This window comes from Gymnoscopelus braueri (genome assembly GCF_963280865.1).
Source record: "Gymnoscopelus braueri genome assembly, chromosome: 17".
In the NCBI taxonomy this organism is placed as follows: Eukaryota; Metazoa; Chordata; class Actinopteri; order Myctophiformes; family Myctophidae; genus Gymnoscopelus; species Gymnoscopelus braueri.
Window position 1 is genome coordinate 32,637,594 of NC_137617.1, and position 18,439 is coordinate 32,656,032.

The window sequence follows — 18,439 nt, forward strand, 5'->3', positions numbered from 1 at the left end:
ACAATTTAAGACAAGTGAAGCTGATAGGACATCTGCTGGAGCAAAAGATAATACAGACCAGTGGTGTAAAGTAACTAATTACATTTACTCAAGTTCTGTACTTGAAGTAACATTTTAGGAACTTTTACTTTACTTAAGTACTCCCATTATACTTCTATTCCACTACATCTCAGAGACAAATATTGTACTTTTTACACCATTATTTGAAAAAGTTGCTATTTACTATTTTATTCTGTAGCAAAATATCATTGTAATAGTTAATGGGATCATTTACAATTTTACATCATGGGCCTCATTCACCAAGAGATTTCTTCTTAGGATCCATTACTTGGTTTTCACAAAGATTCTGACATTAACCAATGTTTTCTTAGCTGTCATTTATACTTAGTTAAAAATAAAATCTACACTCAAGAACACTCTTAGGCACATTCAAGTGTTGATATGTTTGTACAAAAGTGCAACGTAATTGTTTCTTCTATTTTCTTCAATTCTACTATAATATAATATAGAATTTAAATTACAATCATATTTTAGCATATCTTTAGAGCAGTGGTTCTCAAAGTGCGGTCTGAGGACCTCTGGGGTCCTTGAGGGAGTTCCTGGGGGTCCACAGCAAAATGAGGAACAGTTTAACCACTTTAACTCTATTTTATACAATAGCCGATCTACAAGCTCACTACACATCCCATTGCTGCCTGTTTTTAGCTTTTAATTACATTTTATTTTATTATCAGCTATTTTCTAAACATTTCAAAACCCACCCCCACAAACCCCCAGCCCCCTACTCCCACATACCCCCACACCCAAATCCCAGATAGCTGCCACACCCCCATGTTTTAAAATGAGACATATGCGCTGTAATTACGCTATAAAATCCATATTGTCTGTTCATATTTAATGAGCCACGTTTAACTTTAACAGCTGATTGAAACAGTTAATCTCATGCGCACTGCACTGCTGAACACCATGGAGGTTTTTTAGCAGGTGAAACACAAACAAAAGCCACCGGGAAGATGCAAGTTGGAACGTCATCAGTGTGGAGCATGTTAATGGTCATTATCTACGGGGATGGACGGTAAAATTAATTCTCTGTCTGTCTGCAAAACGCTCCTGTCTCAACTTAGCTTGTCTGTGACTCCTCTGTTTGCCAGCTTTGTTGTTGCTGGATCCCTGGACCTCAACTCACCTGCCCAGATAGAAAAACTTTGGCCTTCGTTTTGGCCTGTTCCTTTGTTTGATTTGTGCCAACTTTTACCTTTTTGTGTTGCTCTGCTTGGCAAGCATTATAGACTTCGATTTTTGACTTATTCCTGCCTCTCTGTGTTTTAGTCTGCACTTGGGTTCAATTTGACTATTCAGCGTAACAACAAAGAAATAAATTAAGAAAGAAAGAAAGAAAGAAAGGATGAATGTATCTCAATTGTAATTGTAACACGTAGGGGAGAGTGGGGTCCAACGACGCACCCTTTTCTATTTCCCTCCCTGCACAGAGATTACTTAATTTCATGTAACCATACTTTTTTGTGAACAAGAGACACTTGTCCTCTCCCATTACCCGCAGTCCGTTTTAATTTTAGTGAAACGAGTCGAACGCAATCGGTAAGTAAAGTGACGTTGCGCTACTCTCCGCACACGGCCGCCAGTCGGGACGAACGGTGCATACACGGGGGTCGGACGGCGCGGTCGGATGAAATGTCCTATAACAAGTACAAACGTTACATTTCTGGCATCTAACTCTCATTGATGCTTCAGTAGAACCCTACGAGCAAATGACCATGCTGATAGTCAAATAAATGTATCATGTTAATGTCCCCTCTGTCTGTTTCCTCAACTTTGTGTTTTACACATGCACCGTTCGTCCCTCCCTGTCCGTAATGCATCGAGTGGCTTAATGCGCCGTTCGTCCCTCCCTGCCCTCCCCGGATGTTTTGCTAGCTAGCACAAAAGCTAATGAATATTTTTCAATGGAACCTTCACTGAGAGTTAGCCCACAGATTAGCCTAACAGACAAAATCCATTTACAATCGGCACCAAATAAACACAGCAGTACAAATGGAAAACACTCAAATAGGGTATTTTTTACTACAGTGTCGAAATACACAAAAGTGGCTTCAACTCTGCCAATTTTGATCAGAACTGGGAAAAAAATCGTGTCTGATGTTTTCGACCGAAGACGAAGAGGGTGACGTCGCCGGATGTGACGAATTGTAAGTGTAGCATGAAAAAAGGTCCGTGTTGCAACCGTCCCTGCGCGTCGTTCGTCCCGGTTCTACCCTACTGTAGTCACTGTACCTTATCATTGTTCTAGTCAAAGTGTGTCACTATGATATCAACCTTATTCACACTCTACAAATATATTCATATTATAACCACATGATAAATAAATTATGAAAATAAGTTTTGTAAATTAATCAGACCGTAGAGTCACCAGTCTACAATGAGGATTCTTCAGCGCATCACACAGCAGATCCAGGTCCTCCAGGTCCAGCCCGTTATCACTTAAGTCCAGGTGTCTTAGATGGGATGGATTAGAAGTGAGAGCTGAAGCCACAACTTCAATGTGTTTCTTCTGGAGGTCACAGCCAACAAGTCTGTAATGACAGATTAATGTAAAATAAGAAATTATCAAACAGATCAGCCAAGTTCACTGTCAAGGAAGTTAAAGAGATCGTCTATGTAGTTCGCCAGACATTAAAGGGATATTTCACTTTAAAAAAAACAAATTGGGTAATTTTATCGTCTACTCAGGCTTTTGTGAGCACTACGGACAGTTTTTAAGTTGCTTGATTCAGTATTTAGATATTTGATATTCATTTTTATCAGACACGCCCCCTTCCTATACAAACCCAGTGTAACTTCAAACTCCATTTTAACCATTCAATTCAATTCAATTTTATTAAAGTGTCAAATCACAACAAGTTGTCTCAAGACACTTTACATGTAGAGAAGAGACCCGACAATCCCACCCTGAGCAAGCAATTTTGCGACAGTGGCAACGAAAAACTCCCTCTTAACTGGAATAAACGTCAGGCAGACCCTAGGCTCTAGGGTGGTGGACTTCTGCCTCGACCGTGTCGGGGGAAAGAAGAGAGAGAGAGAGAGGGAGAGACAGAGGAGGGACAGAAAGAGATACAGTACAAGTAGTAGCCATGTTCAGTTCAGTTCATTTTTTTTTTTTGATAATGGGCACAAAAACATGATAACAAATAACATTTCACAAATCGCCACTATTTCTTTTTCCCAGCAGTGTCCAAGATTCCGAAAAAGGGCTAGGAAGAAGCACTAGGCTTGTCGGGCCCTGCCCTGGAGTAATGTTAGATTCTTCGGAAACACCCGTCCTTGGTTCTGGTGACTGATATTGTCCTTCTAATGCGTGAGGAGACCGTGTTTTTTCTATTACCCTTTTCATTTATTTTAAATGTTTTTGGGGGATTTTATTTTATTTTAATTTTTTTATAAATTAAAAAAGTTATCGAATAAACACTGCCCCCTCACGTATTAGGAGGGCAAGATGAGTCACCAGAACCAAGGACGGGTGTTTTTGATGAATCCAACATGTTATAAAATGTTTGAAGTTACAATGGGTTTGTATAGGAAGGGGTGACTGATAAAATGAATATCAAATATCTAAATACTGAATCAAGCAACTTAAAAACTGTCTTGGGGAGACACAAGCCTGAGTAGACGATAAAATGACCCAATTTAAAAAAAAGAAGTGAAATATCCCTTTAACAGTGTGTGTGTGTGTGTGTGTGTGTGTGTGTGTGTGTGTGCGTGCGTGCGTGCGTGCGTGCGTGCGTGCGTGCGTGCGTGCGTGCGTGCGTGCGTGCGTGCGTGCGTGCGTGCGTGCGTGCGTGCGTGCGTGCGTGCGTGTGTGTGTGCGTGCGTGCGCGTGCTTGCGTGTTAAGTATGTTTATTCATGTTGGATGAATGCATGTAATATATAAGTGAAAGGTGATCTAACATGTTGATATTCACACAAGTAAGACGCGCGAACGCCCAAAAAACTAAATAATAATGAAAAGAAATCATCTAAAAAAAAGTAACCAATAAAAAAATATATTAAAAATAGAAAAGAATTCTGCGTTAAAAGGAGCATCTTAGAAAAATACAAATTCACAAAAAAAAAACTTTGAATGTTTTTGAACAATTCAACAAAGTGTTTGAAGTGCCTGTTTCACCCACTTCCGGGGGGCGGAGCCAAAATCCGAGGCCGAAATATTTGTTCGTAGACCCCCACTTAGGGGGGGTAGAAAAAGTTTCGGAGCGATTCGGGCACTTTTCATTTAACATGGGGTTTCAATGGGGAGTTTTTAGGAGCCTTCTCCGGGGCGTGGCTTCCGGGGGAAGGGGCGGGCTTAAACGCAACCTTGACAGGTGTGTTCAGTTTTCAAAGACCTTTCATTTGATGTATGGTACGTCTATATTGGACATTTACTTGGCTGCACACAGGGCTGAGGATTGGAGCCACACATACTGCACACAGAGACACAGAGACATACTGCACACAGAGACACAGCCCGAGCACGGTTTCATAGTAAGCTCCACTTCCTTCCGCTGCGTTCGCAATGACTACTAACCTGGCTGTTGTGCAGTTCCTCACAGCTGGGATCAATCTCTGTCGCCCATCCATGTCTGTGTTGTATTTGTCCAGGTTCAACACCTCCAGAACCTTCTCTGACATCTGCAGCATGGTGGCCAGAGCTGAACACTGGGTCTGAGAGAGTTTCTTCCCTGATCTGCTCTCTGACTCCAAGTACTGTTGGATCCCCTGACTTACTGAGGGGTCGTTCATCTCCATCAGACAGTGGAAGATGTTGATACATCTGTCAGGAGAGAAGCTGTCATTAAGCTTCTTCTTCAGGTTGTTGCGGTGTCTCCGTCTGTTGCCACCATCAGCGGTGCAGATGGCGAAGGTGGTGGCGCAGAAGGCGCCGGCGCCGAGGGCGATGGCGTAGATGCCGCCGCCGTTGGCAATGCCGATGGCGGCGCTGATGGAAGCGGCGATGGCGGCGGCGGCGCCGCCGCCGATGGCGGCGCCATCGCCCATGGCGCCGCCGTCGCCCATGGCGCCGCCGTCGATGTCGCCGTCGATGTCGCCGTCGATGCCGCAGGCAATGCCAATGGCAACGGCGCCGGCAATGGCGCCGGCGGCGACGGCGTCGTCGAAGGCGTTGTGGAAGACTTCCACAGAGACGTCCTAGGTTATGAGCAGGTTATGATCAGGCCAAAGACAAATTTCCATTTTATGTCAATTTAATGGACAATAAAGTTTTCTTTATCTTTTTCTTTATCTTTATCTTTATCTTATTGCCTGCTCATTCTGATAGCTTGACTGCATTAGGTGTTTGGAAGGTGACTTGAGTTGAATCACTGAATCACATATCACTACAGACAGTGAGATACTCTCTGGCACTCCCTATAGGCCAAGGGGCGGCATCAAGTGGGGGGCGCCGAAATGATGAAATTGGCGGTGTAGTATTCTGAAATGAATGATGACATATGGGTATTCTATCACTCGTTTGTCTTTTGGGTTCAGGACTTCGGCACTCTATAGGGTCCTATTTTCGCGGGTGTCTTACCCATTATCGCTAAACTTCTTTGCCATTTTTTACTATTTTTAAAAACATTTTCAAAAGTTCAAATAGCTAATCTACAAGCTCACAACGTGTCAATGTAGATCGGCTAGTTGAACTATTTGAAAATGTATTTGAAAATAGTAAAAAATGACAAAGAAGTTTAGGGATAATGGGTAAGGCACCTGCAAAAATATGGCCCTATCAGTTATCTGCTATCAATGAATCAGTCTGACAACCTTGAATCAAAATAAATCTATCTCATGTACTTTGGAATGTATGATGATGAGTCTTTTAACAACTGAAAATAAACTCTATTAACTCTCTCAGTGCCACGCCCCGAGATATCCCGAGTTTTTCCCGAGTACCCTCCGTGCCAGCACGAGAAATCCCGAGTTTTTACTAAAAAAAAAAAAAATCATTTCCGGGTCACGTTGTTTTTCTCCGGTGATTTTCGGCCAGAATAGGGAAAGTCACGGTTTTTCACACGGTAGGGTAGAACCGGGACGAACGACGCGCAGGGACGGTTGCAACACGGACCTTTTTTCATGCTACACTTAAAATTCACCCTCTTCGTCTTCGGTCGAAAACATCAGACACGATTTTTTTCCCAGTTCTGATCAAAATTGGCAGAGTTGAAGCCACTTTTGTGTATTTCCACACTGTAGTAAAAAATCACACCCTGTGTGAAGTGGGCGGTGTCTTGCTAGCTAATCACAATACTGAATGGAGTCAACCAATCATGTACAAAAGATAAATACATTTATTGAAACACTCTTTATGATGGACGAAACCATAACTTGAAAAAAACAAATTTTTGGTTTTTTTCAAGTTATGCTTTCTTATATAGGGCTATGCACATGTGTCATGTGACACTGGCCAATCACAGTCCTGAATAGACTGTGATTGGCCAATCACAGCGCAGGATAATTCTACAAATTTCCTGGGCCCGGATCACAGCGCAGGAAAATGTACATTTTTCCAAATCTCACTTATAGGGGGCGGTTTCACCGCCCAAAAATACCCTATTTGAGTGTTTTCCATTTGTACTGCTGTGTTTCTTTGGTGCCGATTGTAAATGGATTTTGTCTGTTAGGCTAATCTGTGGGCTAACTCTCAGTGAAGGTTCCATTGAAAAATATTCATTAGCTTTTGTGCTAGCTAGCAGGGTTTGCTCGTAGGGTTCTACTGAAGCATCAATGAGAGTTAGATGCCAGAAATGTAACGTATGTGCTTGTTATAGGACAATTCATCCGACCGCTTTGTCCGACCCCCGTGTATGCACCGTTCGTCCCGACTGGCGGCCGTGTGCGGAGAGTAGCGCAACGTCACTTTACTTACCGATTGCGTTCGACTCGTTTCACTAAAATTAAAACGGACTGCGGGTAATGGGAGAGGACAAGTGTCTCTTGTTCACAAAAAAGTATGGTTACATGAAATTAAGTAATCTCTGTGCAGGGAGGGAAATAGAAAAGGGTGCGTCGTTCGACCCCGCCCTCCCCTATAAAAAGCGAACGGAGAGGTCCACGTCTACTCTCTTTGGTCTGGGTGACGATCAGTCATCGTAGTCGTGTATCGCATCGTAATTTAGCCCGATCAACGATTGTCGAAAATGTCAACATCCGGTTATGACCGGATATGACGTGAGCCTGTTTGGGAGGGGGCGAGTGAGCCAGCGAGGTCATCAATGTGTCGATTTGTTGCTCTCTACTGGTAGAACTGTATTATGGGTTTAAAAACCCAATCAGATCATTTATTTGAATGAAAAATTACAAAATTACAAAAATAAAAAAAACGCAAATTGCTGGCACTGGGGGAGTACTTTATGAAAATACTCTTGGCACTGAAAGAGTTAAAACCATCATAACCTGTTCATACAACACTAACATTTTTTAACACTAACACGTTTTACATTCTGACCTGTGATCAGTAGAGTGGTGTTCATCTTTGAAGTCAATAAATCTACCCATAGACCAGTCACTCTTCATGGAGACACAGCTGGGTACAGGAGACCCTGATCTCTGATGATCAACCCTGATAGAAAGAGAGGATGAACATTATTTACTTTATTTATTTTATCATACAATCCATGTGGAATCCACACACACTTCTAGTCAAACATCTCTTATATGAACTCTCTACTCTGAAGTATAAAACACTTCAACGTCCACAGGGAACATTTCAGAAGTGTAACGATCGTGGTGCAGAAACATCTTTCTATACTGAGTTTGGTTTTGATGAAGACCATTAATTAACATAGTTAATTTGATGTCATGTTTATATAGTTTAGATAAAACAACTGTGAATAGTTGTTAAATAAATAAACAAACTATTCATTTATTTATTTAATGAATAAATACATGGATATTTGAGTGGGTCATGAGAACAATCACAGAGATTGTCATGGAATGTTGTTTAAATTAAGACAAGTTTGAGTCTCATGTAAAAACACATTGAGAGAATCAACCCCAGAATTCAGCCTTTCTAGTTCTTCTGCTCATTTTCAGTCCAACAACCTTGAATCATAAAGACATTTCATGTGTAATTTTGACAGTATGATGAGTTTATTAATAACTGAAAACAAAGGTTACTGTATTAACACTGTCATAACCTGTCCATATACAAAACTAAATCAAAGGACCACTTCACCCATTTTCAACCTATTAAATTGGTCCTCACTAATGCTCATTATAAGATGACACCATTTCTGTGTCTCAGAGGAGGGCTTTGGACAGTTCAGATACCAGTGACATCATCGTATAGGAAAGACAGAGACCCTGTACTAAGCGGTAAGCAACGTGGGGGGGGGAGTTTGTGCCTTGATCAACAACAACTGGTGCAAAGATGTTAAAATCCTAGATAGTCACTGCTCACCAGACCTTGAACTTTTAATCATAGCCTGCCGTCCTTTCTACCTACCACGCGACTTCAGCATTGTGATTGTAGCCGTTGTTTACATTCATCCTGGAGCTAATAAGGACACAGCTATGAGGGAATTACACCAGGCTATCAGTGCACAAGAAAATCGTCACCCGGACTGCGCAGCCATCTGCCTAGGCGACTTCAACCGGACAGACTTAAAAAAGTTATTTCCCAAATTCCACCAGCATGTCACCTGCAGTACCCGTGGTGACAATATTCAAAGCTATACAAAGCTCTCCGCCGCCCACCGCTAGGAAGCTCTGACCACTACGCCATCCAGCTGCTACCTGCCTACAAACAGAGGCTAAAAAGGGAGCCGGTCGTTGAGAAGGAAATCCGAATCTGGTCTGAGGACACAGACGCTATGCTACAATCCTGCTTCTACCAGACTGACTGGGGGATGTTTAAGAACGCCGCTGGGAATAACATCAACGAACTCTCAGACTCAGTCACTGGCTTTATCAGTAAGTGCATAGATGACATAGTCCCAAAAAAGACAGTTCGGATCTATCCCAATCAGAAACCATGGATGGACAGCGGAGTACGTGCACATCTGCATGAACGGGATGCTGGTTTCAAATCTGGCGACGTGGAAACGCGCAACACGACGCGCGCGGCCCTAAACAGCGCCATCAGGAAGGCGAAAAAGGCCTACACAAAAAAGATGCAAGACCAACTCAGCAATGGCGACATCAGGAGCACATGGCAGGCGGTACACACCTTGACAGACTGCAAAACAAGAACCAGAAGCGAGGTGAACCCGCCTGCCTCCCTCCCCAACGAACTGAACACTTTCTACGGCCGATTTGAGATCAGCCCCAACCGCGGCAGCCAAGCGGGGCCATCAGCAGCACCAGCAGAGGAGAACCCTCTAACCAACTTGGAGAGAGAAGTGCGTACAGCCTTCGCACGGGTCAACATCCACAAGGCAGCCGGACCTGATGGGATTCCAGGCCGGGTCCTTAAGGCATGTGCAGACCAGCTGGCGGGTGTCTTCGCTGACATCTTTAACCTCTCCCTCTCCCAGGCTGTGGTCCCTGCAGGGTTCAAAATGTCAACCATTGTGCCCATTCCCAAAAAGGCCAAAGTGACATGCCTGAACGACTGGAGACCTGTCGCTCTCACCCCGATCGTCAGCAAGTGCTTCGAGAAACTGGTGAGGGAATACATCAGCTCCACGCTACCTGCCTCGCTGGATCCGTGGCAGTATGCATACCGCAAAAACAGATCCACCGACGACGCTATTGCCATGGCTCTCCACACCGTCCTCTCGCACATGGACAACAAGCTGCTGAAGGACAAATATGTACGTATGCTGTTCGTGGACTACAGCTCAGCATTCAACACCATTGTCCCAGCAATACTTGACAAAAAGCTCAGAGACCTAGGGCTACACCCAAGCATGTGCAACTGGATACAGGACTTCTTGTCCAACCGACATCAGGTGGTGAGAATGGGCAGCATCACATCCGACCCCCTGACCCTCAACACCGGAGCACCCCAGGGATGCGTGCTGAGCCCTCTCATCTACTCCCTGTACACGTATGACTGCATAGCCACACATGTCTCCAACACCATCATAAAGTACGCGGACGACACGACAGTGATAGGCTGAATCGTCAACAACGACGAGTCTGACTATAGAGAGGAGATCAACTCACTGGCACTCTGGTGCCGGGAGAACAACCTCTCTCTTAACGTCGACAAGACCAAAGAACTGATCGTGGACTTCAGGAGGCCGCGGAGAGACCATGCGCCCATCCTCATCGACGGTGCTGCAGTGGAAAGGGTCAGCGAGTTCAAGTTCCTCGGAGTACACATCGAGGAGGACCTCAAATGGGAGACGCACACCACACACGTGAGGAAAAAGGCTCAGCAGCGACTGTACTGGCTCCGCCGCCTGAAGAAGCTCGGAGTAGGACATCGCATCCTCAGGCTGTATTACAACAGTTCTGTTGAAGGCATCCTAACAGGCTGTGTCACGGCCTGGTACGGGAACTGCACTGCCCGAGAAAAGATCAGCCTACAGCGAGTAGTGCGATCGGCAGAGCGAATAATGGGAGACGAGCTCCCAGCACTCCAGGAACTGTACAAAAAGCGGTGCGTGGTCAAAGCCAAGCGCATCATCAAGGACAAGCACCACCCAAGTCACAGACTGTTCAAACCACTACAACGACCGCGACCGGGCAAGGGGCTCTACCGCAGTATCAAGAGTTCCACCACCAGGTTCTGGTGCAGTTTTAATCCGGCTGCTGTCAGAATGCTGAATGAGGCATAAGCCTTGTTCAGCAGCCTGACAGCAGGCGGTGCAAAACTTTTCTGGCTCTTCCTGAACACACCTGTGGATTATACCAGGGACAATGACTTGGACTTAGCTCCCCCTCGGACACACCTGTGGACTACACCAGGTACAAATGACTTTTTGTTGCACTCCCTCATGGAGCTATTTGCGGATTATACTAGGGTCAGTCCACCCTAGGTGGACACGCACTGACCTTTTGCACCTTAATCCCATGTATAACGCACTGACTTTTTTTGTCTTTTTTATTGTGCTCTTTTTTCTCTAAGCACCTTAACGTCCATATGTCATCATGCACAGTATAAGTATAACATGCACAGTATACATACATTGCTGCTATGCTCAGGCACCTTAGTTTTTTATTATCTCAGGTACTTTGTAAATATGTAGATAACTTGTCTGGCCTTCTGTTGCTCTCTTGTTTTGATCTCCTTCCCACTTGCCCCCCACCCCTCTTCTTCTCCCCCCCCCCCCCTCTTCTTTCTATGGAAATTAACGTTGCGATGGGAACGATGTACAAAAACGAATTTCACCCACTTTTTTACCTTGTAAACCTGTGATGTGACAATAAAACTGATTCTGATTCTGATTCTGATTCTGATACATTACTGTAGGGTTGACAATAGAACATCATTATTATTTTATAGGTGTGTTGATACATTACTGTAGGGTTGACAATAGAACATCATTATTATTTTATAATAGACTAGGTGTGTTGATACATTACTGTAGGGTTGACAATAGAACATCATTACTATTTTATAATAGACTAGGTGTGTTGATACATTACTGTAGGGTTGACAATTGCCTTATTTGTGACCCATATAGGTCTAAGTGAAATGTTTTTGTCTCTCCATTGTTTTGATGGCCCTCAATGTGTGATTAAAATACAGGACTTGTGTCTTGCTTCACAGATTGACTGTGTAGCAATCTTTTATATGTACATTGTATTCTAAATTACTGGTTGTGACTGTGGTCAAATGAGAGAGGAGAGGAGGTTCAAACTTTCAAAGAACGTATCTGTACATAACTTCTGCATGACACTGACATGTGTCAGGTGTGTGTGTGTGTGTGTGTGTGTGTGTGTGTGTGTGTGTGTGTGTGTGTGTGCGTGTGCGTGTGCGTATGCTTGTGCGTGTGCACGCATGCGTGTTGGATGACCACGACCAGTAACATGAGTAGTATTTTTGTTCTTTTGTAGTAGTAGTATTTTCACTTTGATACTTTTACTTCTACTCAAGTCATTATTTTCGCTAGATACTTTTACTTCTACTCAAGTCATTATTATTTTAAAGTAACAATACTTTTACTTGAGTACAGTTTAGGGCTACTCTACCTTGGTGCATGTCCAAGACAACCTAAGAATCAGTTAATCAAAGATCACTACAGCTGACAGTGAGACACTCTACTACTGTCTACATCTGTGAGCAGATACAAGACATCCTTTGTGTCTTTCCAGATGAAGTTCACAGAGATCAGTGATCTTACTTTGTGTCTGGAGGTCCAGGTTCATTACTGAAGTCAGGATTTCGTTCTTTAGACCGGTCACTCTGCATAGACACACAGCTGGGTGTTGGAGACTCTGGTCTGTGGTAAACACTTCTGGAATAAAAACAAAAGTGTATTCAATTATCAGAGTTCCCCACTGACCATGATGTGTGTTGATACATTACTGTAGGGTTGATAATAGAACATCATTATTATTTTATAATAGACTAACAATGTCGGACATAAACACACTCACAGGAGGACTTGATATAATAAAACATAAATATATGTGTTTGTTAATAAAGTATTTATCATCATTGATTTGCTCGTTTTATAGGTTAAATATTGATATAACATATAGACAAGTTAACTTTGAACCTGCCATTGTAGGTGTGACATTTTAAAAGAAAATAGCAGATCTAAAGGCTCACAAATCATTGTGATGAAAGGTATTGTGAGCTTGTAGATCTGCTACTTCTGATGACACTGACAGGTGTCAGGTGTGTGTGTGTGTGTGTGTGTGTGTGTGTGTGTGTGTGTGTGTGTGTGTGTGTGTGTGCACGCATGCGTGTTGGATGACCACGACCAGTAACATGAGTAGTATTTCCGTTATTTTGTAGTAGTAGTATTTTCACTTTGATACTTTTACTTCTACTCAAGTCATTATTATTTTAAAGTAACGATACTTTTTTGTACTTGAGTACAGTTTAGGGCTACTCTATGTCCAAGACAACCTAAAAATGTCTTAGGTCGCCTTGTGTCATTCATTGTGTCTTTCCAGTTGAAGTTCACAGAGATCAGTGATCTTAAATATAGGTTAAATATTGATATAACATATAGACAGATGTAACTTTGAACCTGTCATTACAGGTGTGACATTTTAAAAGAAAATAGCAGATCTACAGGCTCACAAATCATTGTGAAGAAAGGTATTGTGAGCTTGTAGATCTGCTACTTCTGCATGACACTGACAGGTGTCAGGTGTGTGTGTGTGTGTGTGTGTGTGTGTGTGTGTGTGTGTGTGTGTGTGTGTGTGTGTGTGTGTGTGTGTGTGTGTGTGTGTGTGTGCGTGTGCGTGTACGTGTACGTGTGCGTCTGCCCTATGGGCAGAACTGAACACACTTTTGGAGGTTTGCCCCAGAGAAATCATGTCTGCAACAAACAGTGACATGTGCCTTATTTGTGACCCATATAGGTCTAAGTGAAATGTTTTTGTCTCTCCATTGTTTTGATGGCCCTCAATGTGTGATTAAAATACAGGACTTGTGTCTTGCTTCACAGATTGGCTGTGTAGCAATCTTTTATATGTACATTGTATTCTAAATTACTGGTTGTGACTGTGGTCAAATGAGAGAGGAGAGGAGGTTGAAACTTTCAAAGAACGTATCTGTACATAACTTCTGCATGACACTGACAGGTGTCAGGTGTGTGTGTGTGTGTGTGTGTGTGTGTGTGTGTGTGTGTGTGTGTGTGTGTGTGTGTGTGTGTGTGTGTGTGTGTGTGTGTGTGTGTGTGTGTGTGTGTGTGTGTGTGTGTGTGTGTGTGTGTGTGCATGTGCGTGTGCGTGTGCGTGTGCGTATGCTTGTGCGTGTGCGTGTGCACGCATGCATGTTGGATGACCACGACCAGTAACATGAGTAGTAGTATTTTCGTTCTTTTGTAGTAGTAGTATTTTCATTTTGATACTTTTACTTCTACTCAAGTCATTATTTTCGCTAGATACTTTTACTTCTACTCAAGTCATTATTATTTTAAAGTAACAATACTTTTACTTGAGTACAGTTTAGGGCTACTCTACCTTGGTGCATGTCCAAGACAACCTAAGAATCAGTTAATCAAAGATCACTACAGCTGACAGTGAGACACTCTACTACTGTCTACATCTGTGAGCAGATACAAGACATCCTTTGTGTCTTTCCAGATGAAGTTCACAGAGATCAGTGATCTTACTTTGTGTCTGGAGGTCCAGGTTCATTACTGAAGTCAGGATTTCGTTCTTTAGACCGGTCACTCTGCATAGACACACAGCTGGGTGTTGGAGACTCTGGTCTGTGGTAAACACTTCTAGAATCATACAAAAAATTATTTCTACAATTATCATATTAATGAAAAGGTCAGTTTGTTAAATATTCTTAATTCATATACCCCATTATAGCAGAATAAGAGCATAAACTATTTGTGTTTCGGGTCCTCGACATTGCAACAATAAAAACAGCAAACAAATGGCAATAAGACAAACATAGTAACAGTAAGATAAATAATACTAAACATACACAACTAGAAAGGGGTGCTCTGCAGAGTACCATATCTCCACCAGGCTAGGTGGCCTAGCCAAGGCTGTGTAAGTCGCTGGTTTCAACCATCAATTCTGGGGAAGGTGTAGGCGTTTCTACGACATACGGTTCTACTTTTCACATTTGTGGTGCCCCCTATGGGCAGAACTGAACACGCTTTTGGAGGTCAGTCAAATGAGAGAGGAGAGGAGGTTGAAACTTTCAAAGAACGTATCTGTACATAACCACAGTCCTGGTAACCTCCAACATCATAACACTACTCTTGGTGCAATCTGAGTAATTACGTTGGCATTTGCAATTGAATATCGATAGAGATGATATTGTGATACTCAAGTGTATTATGTTATGTTATGTTTATTTATTTGATATGGACATCACAAATTACATTGGACGGAACCAGATGCATTGCTTACAGTGTATATAGCACGAGTGCTAATTTTCAACACCTGTCCACAGGAAGCTTTTCTAAAATACAGTAACACCAATCTAAAACCCAATCAAGTACAAAAAAATAATTATATAAATATATATATACACATATATACACACCCTAGTATGCATACACATATATACACACACTCACATGTACTAATAATTAACACAATCAAAATCAATATCATACCCAATACATTAACTAAACAAAAGAAGACATAATCATTCAAATAACCAATCAGTAACTATACATGTGAGCACAGTTGATTTGATTTCAACCATAATTTGAGCCCTCTGTTAAACACATTACCATCCGTCTCTAGTTTTAGAACCGTAGGCAAAGAGTTCCAAAGGTTTACCCCCTTTACTGAGAAGGCAGACTGCCCGAATGTGTTCTTGCTTATAGGCACAGTACAATCACCATGTGTTGATGCTCGTGTAGTTGCTCTGCCAGAGCTCTGACGCCTATTAACCAGTCCAGAAAACAGAGTTGAAACATGATTATGTAAGCATTTAAAAACCAATTTGATAGTACAAAAAAACAAAAAAAATTCAAAAGTAAAAAGGTTGTGTTTTCTTAAAATACCACAGTGGTGCCATCTCATCGGTTTCTGATCCATGACTTTTATAGCCTGTTTGTATATTGATGTTATTGGTTTTAAGACAGTTTGAGAAGATTGTGACCATGATGTAATGCAGTATGACAAGTGTGAAAAAATCATAGCATGCATGTACAGCTGTGCAGTTTTACATGATAAGTCCCTTCTAATATGACGAAAACAGTTTAAGTTCGGTTTAACCTTCTTGCATATGTGCTTTACCTGTCTGTCGAATTTTAAGTGTTTATCCAAAATAATTCCCAAATATTTTATTTCACTCGTTTCAGCAATAATTTCATTTTGGATTTGTACCTCAAAGACATCTGTAACAGGCCTGTTACGTATTGAGATGCACATTGAGACTGTTTTCTTGACATTTAAGGTTAATTGTGACAACTCAAGCCACTTTGAAATGTTCTGCAATTCCTGTGTCAGGTGCGCAGCTGCCAGGCTGGCTGTTTTAGCGGACACATAGATGACAGTATCATCTGCATACATCTGGCAGCTAACACCTGGACAGGTTTTTGGAAGGTCGTTAATGTACATTGTAAACAACAGTGGTCCAAGTACCGATCCTTGGGGCACTCCCATGCTGTTAGGAAGCAATCGTGATTTCTCCCCATTGACCCTGACACACTGTTGTCTCCCTTCTAGATATGACTCAAACCACTGTAAGGCTTCTGCAGACATTTGGAAGTGCTTCAACTTAGACAGTAGGACTCTGTGGTTGACAGTGTCAAAGGCCTTTTTCAGGTCCAAGAACACTGTCCCTACGACATGTCCCTCCACCAATAGACCCCTGACCTTGTCAAGCAAATAGCAATTAGCCGTCTCTGTGGAATATTTAGGTCTAAATCCAAACTGCTGTGGATGCAGTAATTGGTTAGACTCTAGATATTCTGTTAGTTGTGAAGCAACAATCTTCTCCAATATCTTCGAGACAACAGGAAGGATAGCAATAGGCCTATAGTTACTTGCCATATCCTTGTCTCCTGACTTATAAATCGGGGCAATTATTGCCGTTTTCCAGCTCTCTGGAAACACATTTGTTTTTATTGATAAATTAACTAAATATGTAATAGGCTCCAGCAGACAGTTCAGATTTTTCTTAATTAATTCAGAGTATAGACTATGGATATCCTTTGACATTGAGTTACTCATATTCGCGATACATTTTTTTACTGTATCACTAGGTACCTCTTTGATTTGGAAATCATCTGAGTGGACATTGTCAGGCTCCTCAGAAGATAACTCCCTAAATTTAAACTTGCTAGCCAACTCCTGTACAGACTCAATAAAGAAATTGTTGAAAACATTTGCCATAGACTCATTGTTATCAATGATGTTATTGTCTACTTTTAGACTATTGATTTTAGGGTGCTTGTGCTTGCTGGAGTCTGTTAATCTGTTGATATGCTGCCATAGTTTAGAACTGCTGCCATTGGCCTCTTCAATAAGCCTGAGGAAGTAGTTACTCCTAGCCTTTCTTAGCTCAGATACTACTTTATTCCTCAGACCAGTGAAGAGGAAGTGGTCAGTGTTGTTTTTTGTTACTAAAGACCTTTTAAGGGCAAAATCTCTCTTTTTAGTGAGCTGGAGAATATCATTATTAAACCATGGGAGAGAATATTTCTTTGGTCTGCTTTTCCAAGTTTTTGTGTATTTACTTATCAAATTGCCCATTATTGTGGTGAAACTATTTACACTGTTATTTAAATCTGACTCTCTAGTTACCTTTTCCCAGTTGACTTCCATTAGATCATTTTCAAAGTTCGCTAAGTTTGTCCTAGGAATTCCTGTCGTTGAAATTTTATTTTCTGTTTTGTTATAATGAACTAAACGTTTTCCTGTTAGTTTTCTTACAATTAATATCATATTATGATCTGAGAGTCCAGACGAGAGTCACGTGACAGTTGTTTACCCCCCGCGGGGCTTCGTCTTTGTTTACATTGGACTACTGTCCCAGACGGGTCATCGTGAGTACTGTCTGTTGTTGTCGACAAAGCATAAGCAGCCTCAGGACTCACCCGAGTGCCAATTGCAACGACCCGGGGCTGATCACACTCCACTGCTGCCAAGACAGCAGTGCGTGCTGGACGACACTGAACGGTGTTCTCCGCCGCTCCTCCGCGATGTAACGTCGGCCACTGCACGAGCCCAGCTGGCACCGCGACACCCGCGGATTCCCGAACGCCTGGTGAGTTGACTCCAGCGACAGCAGCTGAAAAGGCTTGTTCACCTATCCATGCCTCCGCCAAACAATCCTGCCGACGAAACTTCTCTCCGGCCTATCTACCCCCCAGGGCAGCGCCCGCCACGGCTCCACCTGGACTCATGCCACAGTTGCCACCCAGCGACACGGGAGCTCCGGTGAGTTGCGACAGCGGGATTGTTGTAGATGGTGTTAAAGGCTGGAAGAGTTCGGTCACTGGAGATGATTCAAACTGCACCTGCAGGATGGTGTCTTGCTTCATTGCATAGCCGCCCGCTTCTTGTGGAAAGGGCCCAGGGTTACGTTGAACGTCCCCTGATAACATCAACAGTAGTAATAGCATTTTGGCTGTGTGCCAACTGCTGATCAATCGCCTCGTTGAAGGTTTGTGTGATGGCTTGATGATCTGGGCGCGGCCATCCTTGAGAACCCGTTCAAAGACGACAACGTAGCCATGTCCAAAAAAATGCAGTTGTGTTTTTACTGATAGAATGCCAAGTGGATCACTGGTGTGGTCCTCACAGTGTTGCTCTTTATTCTCAGTACCCGGTGTGTCACAGGTGGATAGGACAGGCACCAGCAGTAAGAGGCCACAGACAAGGAGGTACAAACCGGCA

General features: G+C 42.7%; 1 protein-coding gene across 1 annotated transcript in view; it reads right to left on the reverse strand.

Moving 5' to 3' along the window:
- Positions 1–18,439, reverse strand: part of LOC308105088 (uncharacterized protein) — a gene marked incomplete at its 5' end in the record, with an annotated part of 33,853 nt that overhangs the window by 14,216 nt on the left and 1,198 nt on the right. Inside the window, 4 exons of the mRNA XM_080455720.1 lie at positions 2,418–2,591; positions 4,581–5,200; positions 15,427–15,476; positions 17,907–18,101. Coding sequence (XP_080311846.1) covers positions 2,418–2,591; positions 4,581–5,200; positions 15,427–15,476; positions 17,907–18,101 — 1,039 coding nt within the window. The remainder of the gene's footprint in view (positions 1–2,417; positions 2,592–4,580; positions 5,201–15,426; positions 15,477–17,906; positions 18,102–18,439) is intronic.